General features: G+C 44.4%; 1 protein-coding gene across 1 annotated transcript in view; it reads right to left on the reverse strand.

Moving 5' to 3' along the window:
* The window catches only part of SLC6A5 (solute carrier family 6 (neurotransmitter transporter), member 5), a 70,243-nt gene that overhangs the window by 32,785 nt on the left and 18,431 nt on the right, over nucleotides 1-19,027 (reverse strand). Inside the window, exons 6-8 of the mRNA XM_006892010.1 lie at nucleotides 12,690-12,831; nucleotides 10,414-10,546; nucleotides 1,094-1,228 (exon numbers count right to left, since the gene is read on the reverse strand). Coding sequence (XP_006892072.1) covers nucleotides 1,094-1,228; nucleotides 10,414-10,546; nucleotides 12,690-12,831 — 410 coding nt within the window. The remainder of the gene's footprint in view (nucleotides 1-1,093; nucleotides 1,229-10,413; nucleotides 10,547-12,689; nucleotides 12,832-19,027) is intronic.

The raw sequence follows: 19,027 nt of genomic DNA on the forward strand, positions 1-19,027 counted from the left end.
GTGTCAGTGTTAGATGCCTTCAAGCTGACTATGACTCACAGAAACCCTAAGAACAACAGCTCTGAACCATGCCCTATCCTGCTCTATTCTCACTATTCCTAACATGCTCCAGACCATTGTTCCACTCACTGCATCTCACTCAGGGTCTTCCTCACTTCTGCTGCCCTTCCACTTTTCCCAGCCTGATGGGGTTTTTTCCTTCTGATAGTGTGCCCAAAGTACATGAGACTAAGTTTCACCATTCTTGCATCTAAGGAGCATCCTGGGTGCACAACCTTCAAGAAAGACTTGCTTGTCCTTTTGACAGTTCCTGATGTGTCCCCTTCTCCAACACCACACTCTAAAGCATCAATTCTCCTTATGTCATCCTTATTCACTATCCAACTTTCAGGCACATAGAAAGTAAATGAAAATACCATGACTGGGATCAGGCACACCTTAGTCTTTAAAATGACATCTGTGCTCTTTAAAACTTGGAGAGGTCCTTGACAATATCTTTCCCCAAAGCAGCACATCTTTTTAATTCTTGACTGCTGCTACCATGGTGTTGGTACCATGATTGTGGAGCTAAGTAAAATAAAATCATTGGCAATTTCAATCTTTTCTCTGTTATGCTGTTGCCTATTGGGCCTTTGGTGAGAATTTTGTTTTCTTCATGTTAGATATAATACATATTGAAGGCTGTAATATCTGATCTTCTGTAGCAAGTACTTCAATTCCTCTTCACTTTCTGTAAGCAAAGTGGTGTTAGCTGTATAACGTAGGTTGTTGATAAGTCTACCTCCAATCCTGACCTTTTTGGTTTAGTGCACCAAAAAGATCAAAACCTGAAACAATTTAAAAGCTTCATGTAACTTGCTGCATGTAGTGACTGGTTCATTTATTCTAAAGTGAAGGTCAATTTGCCTAACACTAGAGGACAAGGACACATTTTCATTAGGTCAAACATTCACACCCCAGGGGTTTACTGTAAAAGCAAACAGTCACCATCCACTCCCAGGAGACGCCCTGTGGAAGGAAGCCTGACCCCTCCAGCTAGTGTCCCAGCATGCGGTCCACCCCCATGAGGGTATCAGTGCAATGGCAAGCCCACCGTGGCATCTGTGAGCTTCTCCCACTTGGGGGTGATGAAGTACCAGATCCCAGCTCCAGCTCCAGGTAGGGTGACTCCTCGGATGAGCAGGATCACAAGCACGACGTAGGGGAACGTGGCCGTGAAGTACACCACCTAGGAAGACATTGGGCAGACAGGTTGCCAGGAGGAAGAGCCGGAGGAGGCCCCGGTTGCCACCATTAGAAATGAGTGTTCTTAGCCTCACCCTTCTGTCTTACTTATATTGATTCTATAAGTCAGGCAACCTGATGAGATAAAACGACCATGATGACAGAATTAGACACAATTAGGTTCGAATGAAAGTGTCCATTTGGCTCTTAGCAGCTCTGTGACCTTGGACAATCTACTCAAGCATTTGATGTCTCCATTTCTGCATCTGTTAAATGGGACTAATAGCATCTTTCTTCCAAACAATATTAATATTAATGTTTAATATTTAATACTTAATTTAATATTGAATATAAAATTAGTTCATGCAGGTATCATAAAAACAAAAAACAAACCAAAACACTCATTGCCATCAAGTCAGAACTGACTTACAGCCAACCCTCAAGTGAATTTTCAGAGGCCATAACTCTCAAGGTAGGAGATTACACATCTTTTTCCTGCAGGGCAACTAGTGGGCTCAAACCACCTGCCTTTGGCTTGGCAATGCAACTCCTTATCCACTAGGCCACCAGAACATCTAGGTGCAGTTATAGCACCTAGAATTGTGTCTGATTTATTACAGATAAACAAGAACAAATATAGAAACTTTTAAAAAAAGAAACAAAACAACTTGAAGGTCTACTATGAGCTGGGTGCTAGAGACTAGATGCATAGAAATGAAGAGATTCATCATCTACAAATCACAGCCATGCCTGGGAACAGGACTTGAGAAGTGAATGAATGGACACTATACCCAACCTGGGAGTTTATGAAAAGATGGAGATGACACCTGAGCTGGCTCTCAGAGGCTCAGTGCAACATAGATTCAGTCAGACAAGGGGAGAAGATGAAGGAAGAGTGTGGAGCAGGCACGTGTGTGAGAACAAAGTACAGCTCTCTCACTATTAGGTCAGCAGAGAGCCTGAGAGTGCTGGAGACAGAGGCAGAGACCACTTTATGAAAAGTCTTCAACACTAACCAAAGGACACTCCTCGATCTGGAAGAGAAGGAAGCGCCGTGTCAGGAAGCCTTTGGGAGTTACCATCAGTGGAACTTGGGGACTGTTTGGAAGGAGAATAGATGGATGGTACTTTTCTTCCTTACTTGTCAATAAAATGTCATAATGAGGAAAAGGGATTTGATATGATAGATGGTAGAAGAGCTCCACAGCTTTGTGGGCCTGGATTCAAATCCTGATGCCATCACTTGTGAGCTGTGCTATCTCGGGGCAGTGACTCAATTTCTGTGAGTTTCAGTGTCTTCACTGGCAAAGTGATGTTCAAAAAAAAAACCCTTCAAACAAACTCATCGCTGTCAAGACAGAACTGACTCATAGCTGACTCTCCAGTGGGTTTTCAGAGGTTATAAAACACAGAAAGTGATTGTTTCTTTTTCTCCCACATAAGCAGCTGATGAATTTGAGTTATCTGCCCTGGGGCTGGCAGCACAGCTCCTTACCCACTAGACCACAAGAGCAAATAATGCTGTTGTCATTGTTGTTAGGTTTAGCGACCCTATGAACGATAGATCTGAACCCTGTTCTATCCTGTGCCATTCTCTCTCCTCCTGACATACTAGAGCCCATATTGACAGTCACTGTGTCAATCCACTTGGTTGAGAGTCTTCCTTTCTTTTGCTGACTTTCTCTCTTTCCGAACACCATGTTCCTCTCCAAAGAATGGCTTCTCCTAACAACATGTCCAAAGTATGTAAAGGGAAGCTTTATCATCTTTGTCTCTAAAGAGCATTCTGGTTGCACTTTTTTTTGTTCATTCTTTTGGCTGTGCATGGGACGTTCAGAACTTTTCTCCAACACTTGATGCCTTCAATCAACTTAAAGCCATCAGTACTTCTTATGTCATCCTTATTCATTGCCCAGCTCTCAGATGCATTGTAAGTGATCAGAAAGACCATGGCCTGAATCAGACACACCTTAGTCCTCAAACTGACATCATTACTTCTTAATAATTTAGAAAGGTCCTTAACTGCAGACTTTCCTAGTGCAGTATGTCTCCTGTAAAACCTATTCCTAGACCAAGAGGCTATTGTGTGAACAGAGCAAGGGAACACTTCATGGTTTAAAATTAAGAAAGGAGTGTGTCAGGGTAGTATTCCCACTCCATATCTATTCAATCTACATGCTAAGCAAATTATTTGAGAAGCTGGACTCTATGAAGAAGAATGAGGTATCAAGATCAGAGGGAGACTCATCAATAACCTGTGTCATGTACATAACACAACATTGCTTGTTGAAAGTGAGGAGGGCTTGAAACACTTGTTGCAGAAGATCAAGGAATGCAGCCTTCAGTATAGATTGCATCTCAATGTCAAGAAAACAAAGATTCTTGCCACTAGACTTATAGGCAACATCATGACAGGAGAAAGGAGTGAAACGTCAACAACTTCGCCTTATTTGGATCCACAATTAATACCCATGGTACCAGCCGTCAGGAAATCATGAGACACACTACACTGGGAAAATAATGCTAGCAATGTTCAATTCCTCATGAGGCCTTTGGTAGGAAGCAATGAGTCAATCCAAACAGAGTATTACAAGCCAATGGGCACTGGAAACTGTCTTACCTAAGAGTCATGAGCCTTGGGTTTGTTTACTAACACCATCAACTCACAGTTTCCAAGGAGGCTGCATTCCAAAAGTGCATTAAAAGACACTTGAAAGGGTGAAGTTAAGGGGCAACCAGAAGCTGCACAGCAAGCACTCTTGGCCTGAGCTGCCTCCACTTCTACCCTTCGTCTTCCATCCTGGGACACCTGCAACACTAGCTCATGACAGAAGAGAGAAACCTTCTACACACTGACTAATGACACAGCCTCCAAGGCCTGGCAGTACATGACAAGCAAAGGGATTTCAAAGGATGAGGGTGGATGTTGTTGTTGTTGTTGTTGTTGTTGTTAGATACTATCAAGTGGAGTCTGGCCTACAGCAACCCTATGAACAGCAGACCCTCACCTGGTGTTATCCTGTGCCATCCTCACAATCTCTGACACACTTGAACCCACCGCTGCAGTCACTGCGTCAATCCACCTGGCTCAGGGTCTTCCTCTGTTTTGCCATCCCTCCACCTTCCCAAGAAGGCATTGGAAAAGGGGGTTGGTTGGAGTAAGGTCAGAATTGAAATTAGGAGAGAACCTCCTGCCTTTTGGGGCCACTTCATTTACTCAAATAAAAATGTCCATGTACATATGCATGAACCCATGTTATCAGAGTACTTCATTCATGCCAAGCCTGGGTTTAGGCATTTGGAACCTGTGAGTGAACAAAAGAAAAGTCCCTGCCTTCCAGTAGCCTGTATTCTAGCGAGGAGACACGTAGCCCCAGGGGCACAGAGTATTATGTGTGAGGCTGCTAGTCAAATAACTGGCTCTTTCAAATCCACCAGGCGTTCACTGAGAAACAAAATAAGTAAATTCCTCTCAGAAAGATTTCTATAACCTTGGAAACCCAATGGTTTTATGCACTCATATCAACTCAATAGTTGGAGGTTTTGCATAATTTCAGGATGGAAAAAATTCCCAGTAGGGTGAGGAGGTGCGTTGTTCTGGGCAGGAGGGTTAGGAAGATTGTCACAGTGAGATGGCATTCAGAGAGGCCTCGGCGAGAAGGTAGCAAAGAGTTCTGAGTCAACCAGTTGGACATCTGGGAGAAGATCCCAGCTCAAGAGAGCATCCAGAGTCATATTTCTAAGAAAGGAGTGTGCACGACTTCTGGGAAGAGCAAGAGGCCGGTGGACCAGAGAGGGGAGCGGAGAATCAGAGAGAGATAAATGTGGGGGTTGAGGGATGGGCAGATCCTGTAGTGTCTATGGGGCATTATATTCTGTGGTCTTTACTCTGGTGAACTGGGGGTACCGTGTGGATGTGCATGATCTAACATGTCACAGGGTAACAGAGCCACCTAAATTGCTATACTGAATGCACTGCGAGGGTCAAGGTAGGATTGCTGCTAAGAGGAGGTGGCCCAGCGTGGTGGCGGCTTGAACGAAGGTGTTACCAGGTAAGGTGGTGAGAGACCAGGCAGACATTGCAGATGAGCCAACAGAATTTCCTGACAGCTCTAAACCTGAATTTTTATGCACATGCATGTTCACTATTGGGAATCAAGCAAAGGAGGGAAAAAGGAAAAGGGTTTTCATTTAAACATTGTTATTGCTGTTGTGTGCTGTCAAGTCCGAACCAAACCAGAGCTAACCCTCCAGCTGGTTCTCAGAGGCAGTCAATCACACGGGAGGAGACTGCCCATCCTTCTCCCACATTTGCATGGAGCAAAGAAGGAGTCAAGGAAGACTCCAAAATTCCTGGCCTCAGCAATTACAGGGTAGAACTCCCATCAACTGCAATGAAGAAGACTGTGGGCAAAGGAAACATGAGTCACTTCCTCCTTTAAACAAGTCTCATGCAACTCATTGTTGTTGAGTCAGAACCGACTCACAGCTGACTCGCCAGTGGGTTTGCAGAGGCTGTAAATTCCACAAAGGACCCATATTTCTCCCTCAGAGCAGCAAAGCCAAACTTTTCCATTGTGTCTGCAGATTCAGATACATGCTGGGTCACTCAATCCTGCCAAACTGGCATCTAGCCTTTTAAAGGTTAAAGACAAGAAAAGACCCTCCACAGACAAGTGTTATGAAGCTTCTGGGAAGCTGATATCTCAGTGGAAAACTTCCCAACCCCCAGGATGTCCCAGGCTGGCATCCCAACCCTCAGATATGCCAGGGCAGGGAAGATGGCTCAAGTGCAGGGCACTGTTCTGATCAGTCTGACATCCTCAGCCCCACCAAGAACACAGGACAGAGGCATAGGAAACAAGTAAGGAGCATTGTTTCCACCCTGCGGCCAACAGGGTCAGATGAGGAAGTAACGATGGAAGAACAGCTGGCCTAGACAACAGCGGCTTGCAGTGGGGAATTTCCCAGGCGGGAACCCACCAAACCAGCTAAGAGTGATCAAACATAGCCATTTCTGGAATTCTCTCCATAACCAGGTATTATTAATCCTAATCTGCAAAGGAAGAAACCAAGGCTCAGACTAAGCATCTTACTGGGATTCAGTATCTCATTGAAGGTCATACATCTTGAACCAAGATCCAAACCGAAAGCTTTCTAACTCCAAAGCCTATGCTCTTTCCACAAATTGCATCTGAAAGGAGTGAGTTCCAAGGACAAGACAGAGGTGACACTTGGAGCACAAGTTTGAGGCGGCACTCACTCTCAGTGGCCAACCCTGCACTTAGAAGAACCTGACAAGCATCTCCTTAAACTTTGCATCCTTGGCAACTTGCCGGCCTCCCACAGGTCCTGGCCTGAAAGTGTGGATGCTCCATTCACTTTGTTCATGGCGACATGCACTGAGAGGTCAACAGTTGGACTTCCAAGTCCAGGGGATGCCTCCAATGTGAGTCAGGTGTGCTTAATACATAGCTAACTTCCTTGTGTTGGGGGCTTTAAATGGACCTGTCTCAGGATGTATTGTAGGAGGAATTAAACTTGAATAGTAATGAATAGGCACTTGGCAGCAGTGACAAGGACTAGTTGCTCTGAACCCTCTGGTCAGATACCTTGCGGCTGCCTCCTCACGCCAGGAGCCCTGAACAGGTGGGCAGGCCCACCAGCCTGTGCTAGCTAATTAGATCCCAGAATTCTCAAGCAGAGCAGCCCTGAGGTCACACGGACTGCCTCTGACCTTCAGGCTGCCTGCTGTCACCCCTGCTCTAGAATTCAAGAAGCTCAAAGGGATTGTACCAGAGGGAAAATCCCTTCGTCTCATTTCCTTGAGGCCTAAACAAGAGCAATCAAGCTAATCTTGCTGCCCAAGAAGGTGGATATTTCCATTGTTTAGAAATGATAGTGTTCAGGGAATTTCGGCACAAAGAAATCCATCTTAATGAGCTGCTTCAGCAACATGTTTACCTGAAGTTAAACATAATGTTCTGTGTTCATGTCTGCATGGCTCAGGGCGGGACATAAAGGGTCGTTCATTATTTCTAGCAATGTTCCTCATTTTAAAAACTGTATATATTATATTAAGCATACATCATTGCAGAGTGTGTGTATGTGTGTATACACTACAAATGATATAAGGGAGCTTTGATGGCTTAGTAGTAAGGAATTATGTTGTCAATCCAAAGGTCCATAGTTTGAATCCATTGGCTGCTCGAGGGAGAAATGGCCAATTTCCTCTCACATGTTGTACTGCCTCTAAAAACATATTGGAGGATCAGATACGAATTGCTTCTGGCTCGAAGGTATTCAATACATAATGTTATTACTAAATAAGCTCAACTCACTGCTGTTACATCCAAGCTGATTCATAGCTGACCTTCCAGCAGGTTTTTAGGGAGGAAATTGCCCATCATTCTCCGGAGGAGCAGTTTGTAGATTCAAACCAACTGCTTTTGGGGTTGACAGCACAGCTCCTTACCCACTAGACCACCAGTGCTTCCTAACTATGTAAATATATACCCATGTAAATCATTGAGCCCTACTTGGAAACTTCTATAAATGAAGGCGATTAAAAAGAAAATCCTACCTATTCAGGACTTCTCAAAAACTCCTATTCCACAGAGATGAGAAGGGGCAAGAGGAGCAAATTGAATAAATAGGCAAGTTTGATGAAGGGAATAGCAATATATAATATGTGTTTGATTAGATGTCATGAATTCACTACTTTAATCAATTGTAATTAATGCTGTTGAGCAAAATGTCTAGAGATGGTTGAATGAAAAACTAATATGATTTGGGAGCTTTCATTTAAACAAAAAACATTAAAAAACAAGTCTTTGTTCCAGAAAGTCAATGAAACCCAACACCGATGACTAAATTCTAAGCTAGTTGAAAGAATTGGTTGTAACATTATCCTACCCCAAAAATCACAGACAAAAGACCTACTAAGGGACCTTACAGATATTTAGTGTAACCCTTGGTTTTTCAGATGAGGAAAATGAAGCCCATATCTATCTGGTGACTTGTCTGAAATCACACAGTGAGTGACAGCCAAGCTGGGTGGGAGTGTGGGGACTCTGAGTCATACCTGGGAAGACTTTGTCTCTAGAATTTATAGTTGTTGACTTCTTAATTCTATATTTTCCATGTTACTCCTAACATTCCCTCCATTAAAAAGAATGTCCTCCAATGGAATGACTGTTGGGTTTAAAAGTGAGGCAGAGGTAGGTTCAAATCCCAACACTGCCACTTAAAAGCTATGTGATCTCAGTCCATGTACTCAACTTTGATGAGCCTCTGCTTCCCTATCTAAAAAGTAGTAGGAACAAAGCTAAATACTTTCTTTGCAGGGACAATTGGGCCAGTAAGACTCTGGTTAAGCAAATACTACAGTACTATTGTTGAGCAACTGCTTGGCTGAGCCTTTTGGAGCATTCAACTCCCATCCCAAGTCCAGTGTCAAGCTGTGGAAGGCAAAAGTGTTCATGAAACATTGAAAGGCACTCGGGACACTGTTAGGAGGGTTCTGTTAACTTGTTTCAGTCTTTCTCTTGCCTTGGGAAGACACTCTAGATTTGTAATATTCACTCAGAGCTGTAATGGCCTTTGGGACTACTTCATCCCAGCTCTCATTGTATAAAAGAGGAAATAGACCAGCAAAGTAAAGTGGACCCCAAGCTCATGTGGCAATTATACAAAACCAATAATGGCAGAACAGAACTTGTTGTTGCTGGGTTTAGGTGCTATTGAGTCAACTACAACTCCCAGCAACCCTATAAGCAGTGGATCTAAGCCTTGCCTCCCACGCCATCCTCACCATCTCTGATGAACTTGACCCCACTGTTACAGGCACTGGGTAGAGCCATCTTTTTTAGGGTCTTCCTCTCTTTAGTTGACCCTCCACCTTTCCAAGTGTGATGTTCTTTATCAAGGACTAGCCCTTCCTAACAACATGCCCGAAGAATGTGAGATGAAGTCTCACCATTCTTGCCTCTAAGAAGCACCCCTGTGGAGCTTTCTCCAAGATATTTGATTGTTATTTTGGCAGTCAGTGGGATACTGAAAACTCTTCCCCAAAACCACAGCTCAAAGGCACTGATTCTTCTTCTGTCATCCTTATTCATTCATCATCATCTCATAGCCTTCTTGTTGTTATCATTGTAGGTGTCTCCGAGTCCAGTGGGACTCATAGTGACCCTGTGAACAATAGATCTGAACCCTGTCCTATCCTGAACCATCCTTATCATCTTTGATACACTTGAGCCCATTACTGCAGTCACTGTGGCAATCCATTTATCTGAGGGTCTTCCTCTCTTTCACTGACCTTAACCTTTCCAAGCATAATGTCCCTTCCTAAGGAATAGCTCCTCCTGAAAACATGGGATGTGAGACGAAGCTTCACCATCCTTGCCCCCAAGGAGGACTCTGGCTGCACTTTCTCAAAGACATATTGGTTTGGTCTTTTGACAGTCTATGGGATATTGACTACGAGTCTCTAACATCACTAGGATGTCACAATTACATCCTTACTTCTTGTACCTTAAAGGAATTTTTGTTTTTACCTGAAAAATGCAAATGTCCTATGGGTTGCTTACATATTATCATTGTCATGGAAGTGACTGGTTAGCACTACAGTGCTGCCTGGCTGGGGCATGCAGTGTGGAAAGTCCTTGAGCTGGAGACTAGAAGCAGCACAGGAAAGGGAGAACACACAGTGGTTAGGAATTAGGAGAAGGAATTGGCTTCGCAATTTTGATCTTTTGCCTCTTGGCAGAAGCAATTACTGAGCTGGCAGCCAGACCAAGAGGCAAAAAGCCAATGGTGCTAATTCTAGAGTTTAGGAAGAGTTACTAGATCCTACTGAGGAGGTGCCATCTGCTAAAAGACTTGCCAACTCCTGATGGAAAAGGAAGAAAACTAGAGAGGAGCCCTCATCATACACCAGGACCCCTATGAATCTTCATCTTGACGAACCTTCCAAACATGTATTATAACTGATGCTACCTACTATCCCCATTCAACAGACACAAATGGAGTCCTGCCCAAGTCTTGCCAAGGCCACCCAGTTCCTGCAGCTGCTGGAGTAGAACCAGAACTAACACCCGTGTCTCCTTGCACGTTGGCACAGTGTTTGTTTGCTGGCTCCACATCTGGGAGGCCCAGAGCTTTCACTGAGAGAAATAAAGTCCTTACTTTTCCTGAACTTTTGATTCCTTTAGCCAGTGATGCGTACACAATGACCCAAGCCAGGAAGAGGCAGAAGGCTAGTGGCCACCTGATCTCACCAGGATATTCAATCCCTGCAGAAATCTTCAGCACAAAGTACCTAAGAGTTGGAAAGAAGGGGGAGGAAAGGAAGAAGTGAGATAATAATCTGCAGGATTTGATCACCCAGCAGAGCCTTGACCAAAATTGCAACAAGCCCTCCAACCTCCGTGAGGGACCCAATCAGGCAGGTTGTGGGGGATTTACTGACTCGGGCTCTCCCCTACAGCTGTCTGTGGAGAGTCCGTCTGGGTTTACCCTGCCTTAATTAGGTGATGTGAGGGCACTCGTGGCCCAGAGCAGGCTTCAAGACCTGTGTTAGCTCCACTGACATGTGGTGCTGTACCAGCAGAAGCACTACAAATCCACAACAGCATCAGGAGGTCCCCAGAGGCATTACTAGCAAGGTTGAGGTTTTATGGTTTGTTTTTGGTCTTATTATTTTAATCTCAGAACATTGATAAATATACTGATAAGAATGGATTTTGTTTGTGTTTATTACTCTGCTCTTTTCCAAGGATCAAACTCACTGCTGTCACATCAGTTCTGACTCATAGTGGCCCTCCATTGGGTTTCCTTGACTGTGGATATTAATGGAATGTGACTGTCCCTCTATCCCCCTTGGAGCCACTGGTGGATTCAAACCTCCAGAGATGCACAGCGTTTTGGTAACACTATCCCAGAACTCTCTTATGAGAACATATTGAGATAATATTGGTATCATTTTAAATGATAAAAAGTGACTAACTAGTGGAAACTGTTTACTCTCAACAACTAAACAATACTGCTCTATACTTTTGTTCAAACTCTCCTGGCCATGTTCTGAGGCGAAGGTTGGCTAAAATGTGAAAGTAGAGCAGGCTGGATCGTAGTTGAAAAACATATTCAGAGAGAGATAACCAGCTGCAAACCGAAGGAGCTGCTGGTCAGCTGGTGACCTGTGTAGATGCGGGAAAAGTCCTGGCCCACCAGGAGCCCCCACGCCAGAGGCAGGCAGGAGAGCAGGGCCACCTCACTGCTGTCGACATGAGGGCATCTTCATGGGCGGGGAGACCTCAGAACAGGCTCAGGCAATCTGTTCAAAAATCTAGCCATGACCTTTTCATAGAACTGACAAGCTTACGAACTGGTGTTATTCCCTGACTCCAAGTACCTTGTGAACCTGAACAAGGGGCCAGAAAGACTGCAGACTTTGCAGGACAGTAAAAGGTCAGCCCAGAAAGTTCTGACCTGCTGCGGGAAAGGGAGGCAGTAGTATCAGTTCTGGTCTAGCTGTGATTCATATTCTCCAGCCAGACTATGAGCGGCTGCTGGAGAAGCTGTTGTGCAGCTGGTGACTGTACTCTTCAGGACAGGGACGCTCAAGCCCCGTGGCACCAGGCTCAGTCTCAAATCCGAAGGACCTGGGTTCAAGGGTTGAGTAGGACCAAGTAAAACGTGGAACTGAATTGGGTTCTAAGGACAAACCTCTAGGATCATATTTCTCAAGCAATGAAAAGAATCTTCTCATCCCCATTCACCTCAGTTAAGTAAACCACTTAGGCCACAATTACAAAGCACCCTCATCTTATGAACTTACCCATGTCTTAATAAGGGGTACCAGGATAAGTCTCAAAAAGATGCTTATGGAGATTTCCTCTTGGAAACTCAGATTGGTCTCAAAGGGTTAGTAAAGACCACCTAAAGCAGCTTCCAAAATCATTTCACTTCATCTAACCACATGGATTTTATGAGGAGAGTTCTTCTCACCACCAGATCAGACTGAGTTTCCAGTGAATGTAAGACCCACCCTCTTCAGCTCTCAATCTTTTTTTTTAAATAATTTTCTTTTTGTTGTTGTTGTTGAAAAGATGCATAGCAGAACATATACCAATTTGATCACCTCCACAGGGTACTCTTCATTGATGTCAGTTACATTCTTCAGGTTGTACAGGGTAATATGGTCATTATTAAAGAAATTGTTTCATGATACTGCCTAATTCTGTCTCCTAGTCAACCATGCACTGAATCCCTGCAGGAGAGAAAATCTGGAACAGGAATTCACAACAGTGGAATGGAGGGGCAGGGAGCTTCCTCCTGGTCTTCCAGGTTGGCAGAGAGAGTGCACAGAGGGGCAAGCCTGGCCTCTGACCTGAAAAGGGAATGGTCATCAATTCTGTAGAGCTTTCTTAGAAAGAAAAATCAAACGGACAAAAACACCTTACTTGAAATACTCTTCACTCCCACTGACAAACGTCTTATTGGCCTGGCTGGTGAAGTTAATCATGGTCAAGTTGGGGTAGGCAGTCATGCAGAAAGTCGAGTTCTTGATCTGCATTTTGGGGTGGTCACTGATGACACAGGAATCTGTTTGAGAGAGGATGGGATGAAAGACATAAAGTCAGTGCAGGAAGCATGTGTGAGCCTCTCCAGCAGCAAGTAAACCAAAGCCAGAAAGATTGTTGTTCCATTTTAAGCAAGTCCCCTCAGAGGCACTGTTGGAAGGCTCTTCACACTCTCATTGTATTCAAAGGCCTGAGTGGTTTCCCAGGCTCCCAGGACTCCCATTTTTTTTATTTGGTTCTCTTTAGACATCCCCAGGCCTGTGTTTGCTTGCTTGGCTTGAATTGATTTGCAACATCCAAGCAGTTATTGTAGAGCCAAGTGTAACTCCTGTGTCACAACAGTGCAGGACTCCAGAGGGTTTTCAATGGCTGGTTTCCCACAAGCAGATGCCTGGGCCTTTCTTCTGAAGCAGCCCCAGGTGGACTCAGACCACCAGCCATTCATATAGCAACAAAGCACATCAATCAAACGCATCGCTCAGGAACCCCTAATGACTTGACTCCAATGCTGGCTTTTCACAAGGAGATGTCTCGCCCTTTCTTCACCATCACTAAGTGGCCTCAAACCAGCAACTTTTCAGTTAGCTGCAAAAGACGTTAACCAAGTGCATCGCCCAGGAAACCCTAACTAGTTAATTGACTCATTGCCATTGTCAAGTTGAAACTGACACGTTGCTTCACCTACACTGAGTCTCCAAGGATGTAAAAGGCACAGGAGGAGATTTCCTGTCTTTCTCTCATGGAGCTACTGGTGGAATTGAACCACCAGAGAGGTACAGTATTTGTCTATCTGTGTTTCATTGATTATGCAAAGGCATTTGACTGTGTGGATCATAACAAACTGTGGCTGACTCTGAGAAGAATGGGAATCCCAGAACATTTAATTGTGCTAATGCGAAACCTATACTTGGACCGAGAGGCAGTAGTCAGAACAGAGCAGGGTAACACTGCATGGTTCAAAATTGGGAAGGGTGTACGCCAGGGATGCATCCTGTCTCCATACCTTTACAACATGTATGCAGAGCAGATTATCCGAGAGGCTGGGCTCTATGAGGAGAATTGTGGCATCAGGATTAGTGGAAGATCTATTAACAATCTGTATTATGCAGATGACACAACCCTGCTTGCTGAAACTGAGGAGGACCTCATGCACTTGCTGCGAAGGGTCAAGGACTGCAGCCTTCAGTATGGACTGAGGCTCAATGTCAGGAAGACAAAGATTCTCACCACTGGACCAATTGGCAGCATCAGGATGGATGGCGAAGAGATTGAGATTGTTCACAGCTTCAGTTTGCTCGGCTCCACAGTCAACACTCTTGACACCAGCAGTCAGGAAATCAAAAAGCATATCGCGATGGGAAAGTCTGCTGTTAGGGACCTCTCTAAAGTACTCAGGAGCAACAGTGTCTCTCTGGAGACTAAGGTGCGCCTGATACAGGCCATGGTCTTTGCAATCGCTTGTTATGCATCAGAGAGTTGGACAATGACTAGGGAGGACAGAAGGAGAGTGGATGCTTTTGAGCTGTGGTGCTGGAGAAGGGTATGCACCATAGACTGCCAGGAAAACAGATTCATCTTGGAGAGGATTAAACCAAGCTACTCCTTGGAGGCAAGGATTCTGGGGCTTTGTCTGACATACTTTGGACATGTTGCCAGGAGGGACGGGTCCTTGGAGAGGGACATCATGCTTGGGAGGGTGGAGGGACGGCGCAGGAGGGGAAGACCCTCTATGAGATGGATTGATTCGGTGACTGGGGTAATCGGGATGGGTGTGTCAGAGGCAGTGCGCTTGGTGCAGGATAGAGCAGGGTTTAGGGCTGTTGTGCATAGGGTCGCTATGAGTCACAAACGACTCGATGGCACATAACAATAACAACAACAGCACAAATCCCTAAGGACTCTGCCACCAGAGCTTCCCTTCAGGAACTCCTAGAACTTACCCAACTACCAAAAGTAATGACTTACAGTGAACTCTTGATTACCTATGTAAATTGCTGGTAATATTAACTAATATTTCTTAAAAGCTACTGGCTGGAAGAGATCGATATTTGTTCCCATCCCAAAGAAAGGTAACCCAACAGAGTGTGGAAATTATCGAACAATATCATTGATATCACATGCAAGCAAGATTCTGCTGAAAATTACCCAAAAACATTTGGAACAATATGTCAACAGAGAACTGCCAGGTGTGCAGGCTGGATTTAGAAGAGGTCATGGTAGTAGGGATATTATAGCTTACGTTAAATGGATCTTGGCAGAAAACAGAGAATACCAGAAGAATGTCTATCTGTGCTTCATTAGCTATGCAAAGGCTTTTAACTGTGTGGATCACAACAAGCTATGGCTGACTCTGAGAAGAATGAGAATCTCAGAAAATTTGATTGTGCTAATGTGAAACCTTATACTTGGACCAAGAGGCAGTAGTCAGAACAGAGAAGGGAGACACTGGATGGTTTAAAATCAAGAAAGGGGTCCATCAGGGATGTATTTTGTCTCCATATCTTTTCAATCTGTATGCAGAACAGATCATCCAAGACGCTGGGCTGTACGAGGAGGAATGTGGCATCAGGATTGGTGGAAGAGTCATCAACAACCTGTGTTATGTGGATGACACAACCCTACTTGCTGAAACTGAGGAGAACCTGAAGCACTTACTGCAGAAGGTCAAGGACTACAGTCTTCAATATGGATTGAAGCTCAACATCAAGAAAACAAAGATTCTCACCACTGGGTCAATTGGCAGCATCCATATGGATGGTGAAGAGATTGAGAGAGTTAACAGTTTTAGTTTACTTGGTTCCACAGTCAACACTCTTTGTAACAGCAGCCAGGAAATCAGGAGATGAACTGCTTTGGGAAAGTCTGCTGTGAGGGACCTCTCAAGAGTACTGAAGAGCAACTACGTCAGGCTGGAGACTAAGGTGCACCTGATCCAGGCTATAGTCTTTGCAGTTACGCACTATGCATTGGAGAGTTGGACAGTGAATAGGGATGATAGAAAGAGAATTGATGCCTTCGAGTTGTGGTGCTGGAGAAGAGTGCTGAATATACCATGGACTGCTAGGAGAACAAGCAGGTTTGTCCTGAAGAGGGTGAAGCCAGAATGTTCCCTGGAGTCAAGGATTCTGAAGCTTCATCTGACCTACTTTGGGCATGTTGCAAGGAGGGACTGGTCCTTGGAGAGGGACATCATGTTTGGGAGAACGGAGGGACGGTGCAGGAGAGAAAGACCCTCGATGAGATGGATGGATTCTGTGAGTGGAGTGGTACGAATGAGTGTGTTAGAGACGGTGAGGTTGGCACAGGATAGAACAGTGCTTAGGGCTCTGGTACATAGGTTCGCTATGGGTCGCAAGCAACTCGATGGCACATAACAACAACAAACAAAATACAGGAGGATAAGTTTTGGAAAGTGTTCATGAAGCACAGTCAAAAGTGGATGAATCACAGAATTACAGTTCCTTCAGGTTGTCCTTTACTGAGCACCCCCTTTGTGGTCACGGTGCTGTGTAGGGTAGTGGACAGTGATGATTTTTGCCTTCAGAGAATGGCTGAGCGAGACAGGGATGAAGAATTCACCATGTGAGTGCATGTCAGGCGTTGTGATGGACAATCATTATCTCATTAAATCCTCGTAAAAACATGCTCTTAAATAGGAAGGTGAAGTCTTTCTGTCCATATTAGAATGTCCCTCTGACAGTCTTATGAAAAGTGCAAGTGGTGCAGTGGCTAAGCATTTGGTTGGTAACTGAAAGGTCAGCACTTCAAACCTCTGGCTGCCCCTCGGGGTAAAGACAGAGCAGCTACACTGGCAAAGGTGCCTTGGAAAGCCTACAGGAAAACTGTGCCCTGTACTACAGGGTCATTATGTGTCTTTACCACTTTCTATTGTTCTTGGTGGAAAATACTGGAATTACCCTTCTCTGATATGTTTCCACAGGCTCCGAGTTTTACAAATTTTACTGTAGTTTGCAAAGCAATGAATAAAAATTGTAGCAAAACCAACTAACACCTAAAAGGTACTCATCATGCTGCAGCAATTTGTTTGAGTGCTTTGTGTGCCTTAACCTTGCAACCCTAAGAGGTAGGCGCTGTTATTATTTCTATGTTACAGATAAAGAAAATTATGCACACAGGTGGGCTAAGGTCACACAGCACAGCCAGGATGCAAATGGGCAGCATTTCTCTGGAATCAGTGCTATTAATCAGTTCACTCCGAAGCAGAAGAACAAGGATCTCAAAATCAAGCATAGACAGAGTCCAGGCCAGTGATACAAGTGAGGAAATCATAGAGGTAACAAGGAATGGTGAGGACGGTGGCAAAGTCAATAGACGTCACGCTTTTTGCCACCAGCAGTCAGGAAATCAAAAGACAACTTGCTTTAGGGAAGTTAAAACCCTTAGTACCAGCAGTCAAGAAATCAGGAGATGTATTGCAATGGGGAAGTCTGCAGTTAGGAACCTCTCCAAATTATTGAAGAGTAATGATGTCAGTTTGAGGACCAAGATGCTTCTAATTCAGGACATGGTTTTTCAGATCACTTGCTATGCAATCTGAGAGCTGGACAATGAATAAGGATGACAAAAGAAGAACTGATGCCTTTGAGTTTTGGTGTTGGAGAAGAGCACTGAAGGACAGCCCAAGGACAGCCAAAAGAACAAACAAATATGTCTTTGAGAGGGTGCAGCCAGAATGCTCTTTGGAGGCAAAGATGATGAGGCTTTGCCTCACATACTCTGGGCATGTTGTGAGGAGGAGCTAGTCCCTGTAGAGGCACATTGATGCTCAGAAATGTGGAGGGCCAGTGAAGGAGAGGAAGACCTTCAACCAGGTGGATTAACATGGTCACTGCTGCAATGGGCTCTAACATGTCAAAAAGTGTGAAGATGGCACAGTGCTCAGATCATTGGGTCACTATGGGCATATTCAACTTAACAGCACCTAACAACAACAACTGTCGGGTCCTTTCCAGAGTGCTAAAAAGCAACAATGTCAGTCTAGAGACTAAGATGAGCCTGATACAGGCCATTGTCTTCTCAAATGCTTGTTATGCATCTGACAGCTGGGCAATAACTACAGACGACAGAAAAATTGATGCCTTTGATTTTTTATGTGGGATAAACTGCCATAAACTGCCAAGAGAACAAACAGGTCTGTCTTGGAAAGGGTGAAACCAGGGTGCCTCTGGGTGTCAAAGATTTTGGAATTTTGTCTGACATACTTTGGGCAGGTTGCCAGGAGTGACCAGTCCTTGCAGAAGGGCATCATGCTTGGGAGGGTGGAGGACGGCAGAAGAAAGGAAGACCTTGGATGAGATGGGTTGACGTAATGACCATGGCATTGGGGTCAGATGTGTCCGAGATGGTGAGACTGACTCAGGATAGAGCAGGATTCAGAGTTACTGTTCACAGGGTTGCTATGAGTCTTAATTGACCAGATGGCACATAATAACAACTAGCAAAAGATACAGAAAGCCCAAATACTTACATGAAATTTTTCTATTTTTAAATGTTGGGAATAAGTTTTTAGCAAGTTTATACACCACAGACAAGCAAAAAACAAACATAGCTAAACCTAGATGCAGCATGTGGACACTCAGTAGGTCCTCTAGAGAACAGTGATGAGAATGAGATCGTGGGTCCAGGAGTTTAACTAACCCTGAAAGACTGGATGACTTCCTCTGTCTGCTCAAGCTTCCCTTTTCTGATAAAGCTGTAATTAGTTCCCAGATTTGTTGAAAGAACCAAGTTAGGTGATATCATGAATAAAAATCTTCACACAACTCCTGGCATACAATTGGCACTCAATACATTTCAGCTCTACCTCAGTCATCACTGTTAAACTTTCAATGGATTGGACATGGCTAGTTCTCAATACTATTTCCACACTCCTTTTTACCAGCCATATGTTGTTGTTGTTGTTGTTGTTGTTGTTGTTAAGTGCCATCGAGTCATAAATGACTCATAGAGACCCTATGAATGAAAGACCTGAACAATTGTATAACTTTCATCATTTCTCCAAGTTCAAAGAGTTTCCAGAGGCAAGCTGTTTCAGAAGTGGATGCTACTCCTGGATCCAAGCTTTTTTTTTTTAACCAAGGAGCTCCACCAAACACTGTACACCATGGATAACCATTATCGCATTTGATGCATCAGTGTCACCCTGTTTAGCATCACAGCAACCACGAGTTACCTCTATACAGCAAGTGGACAGACCA

Source organism: Elephantulus edwardii, unplaced genomic scaffold (genome assembly GCF_000299155.1).
Source record: "Elephantulus edwardii isolate Elephantulus edwardi_28Jun2011 unplaced genomic scaffold, EleEdw1.0 scaffold00109, whole genome shotgun sequence".
Lineage (NCBI taxonomy): Eukaryota > Metazoa > Chordata > Mammalia > Macroscelidea > Macroscelididae > Elephantulus > Elephantulus edwardii.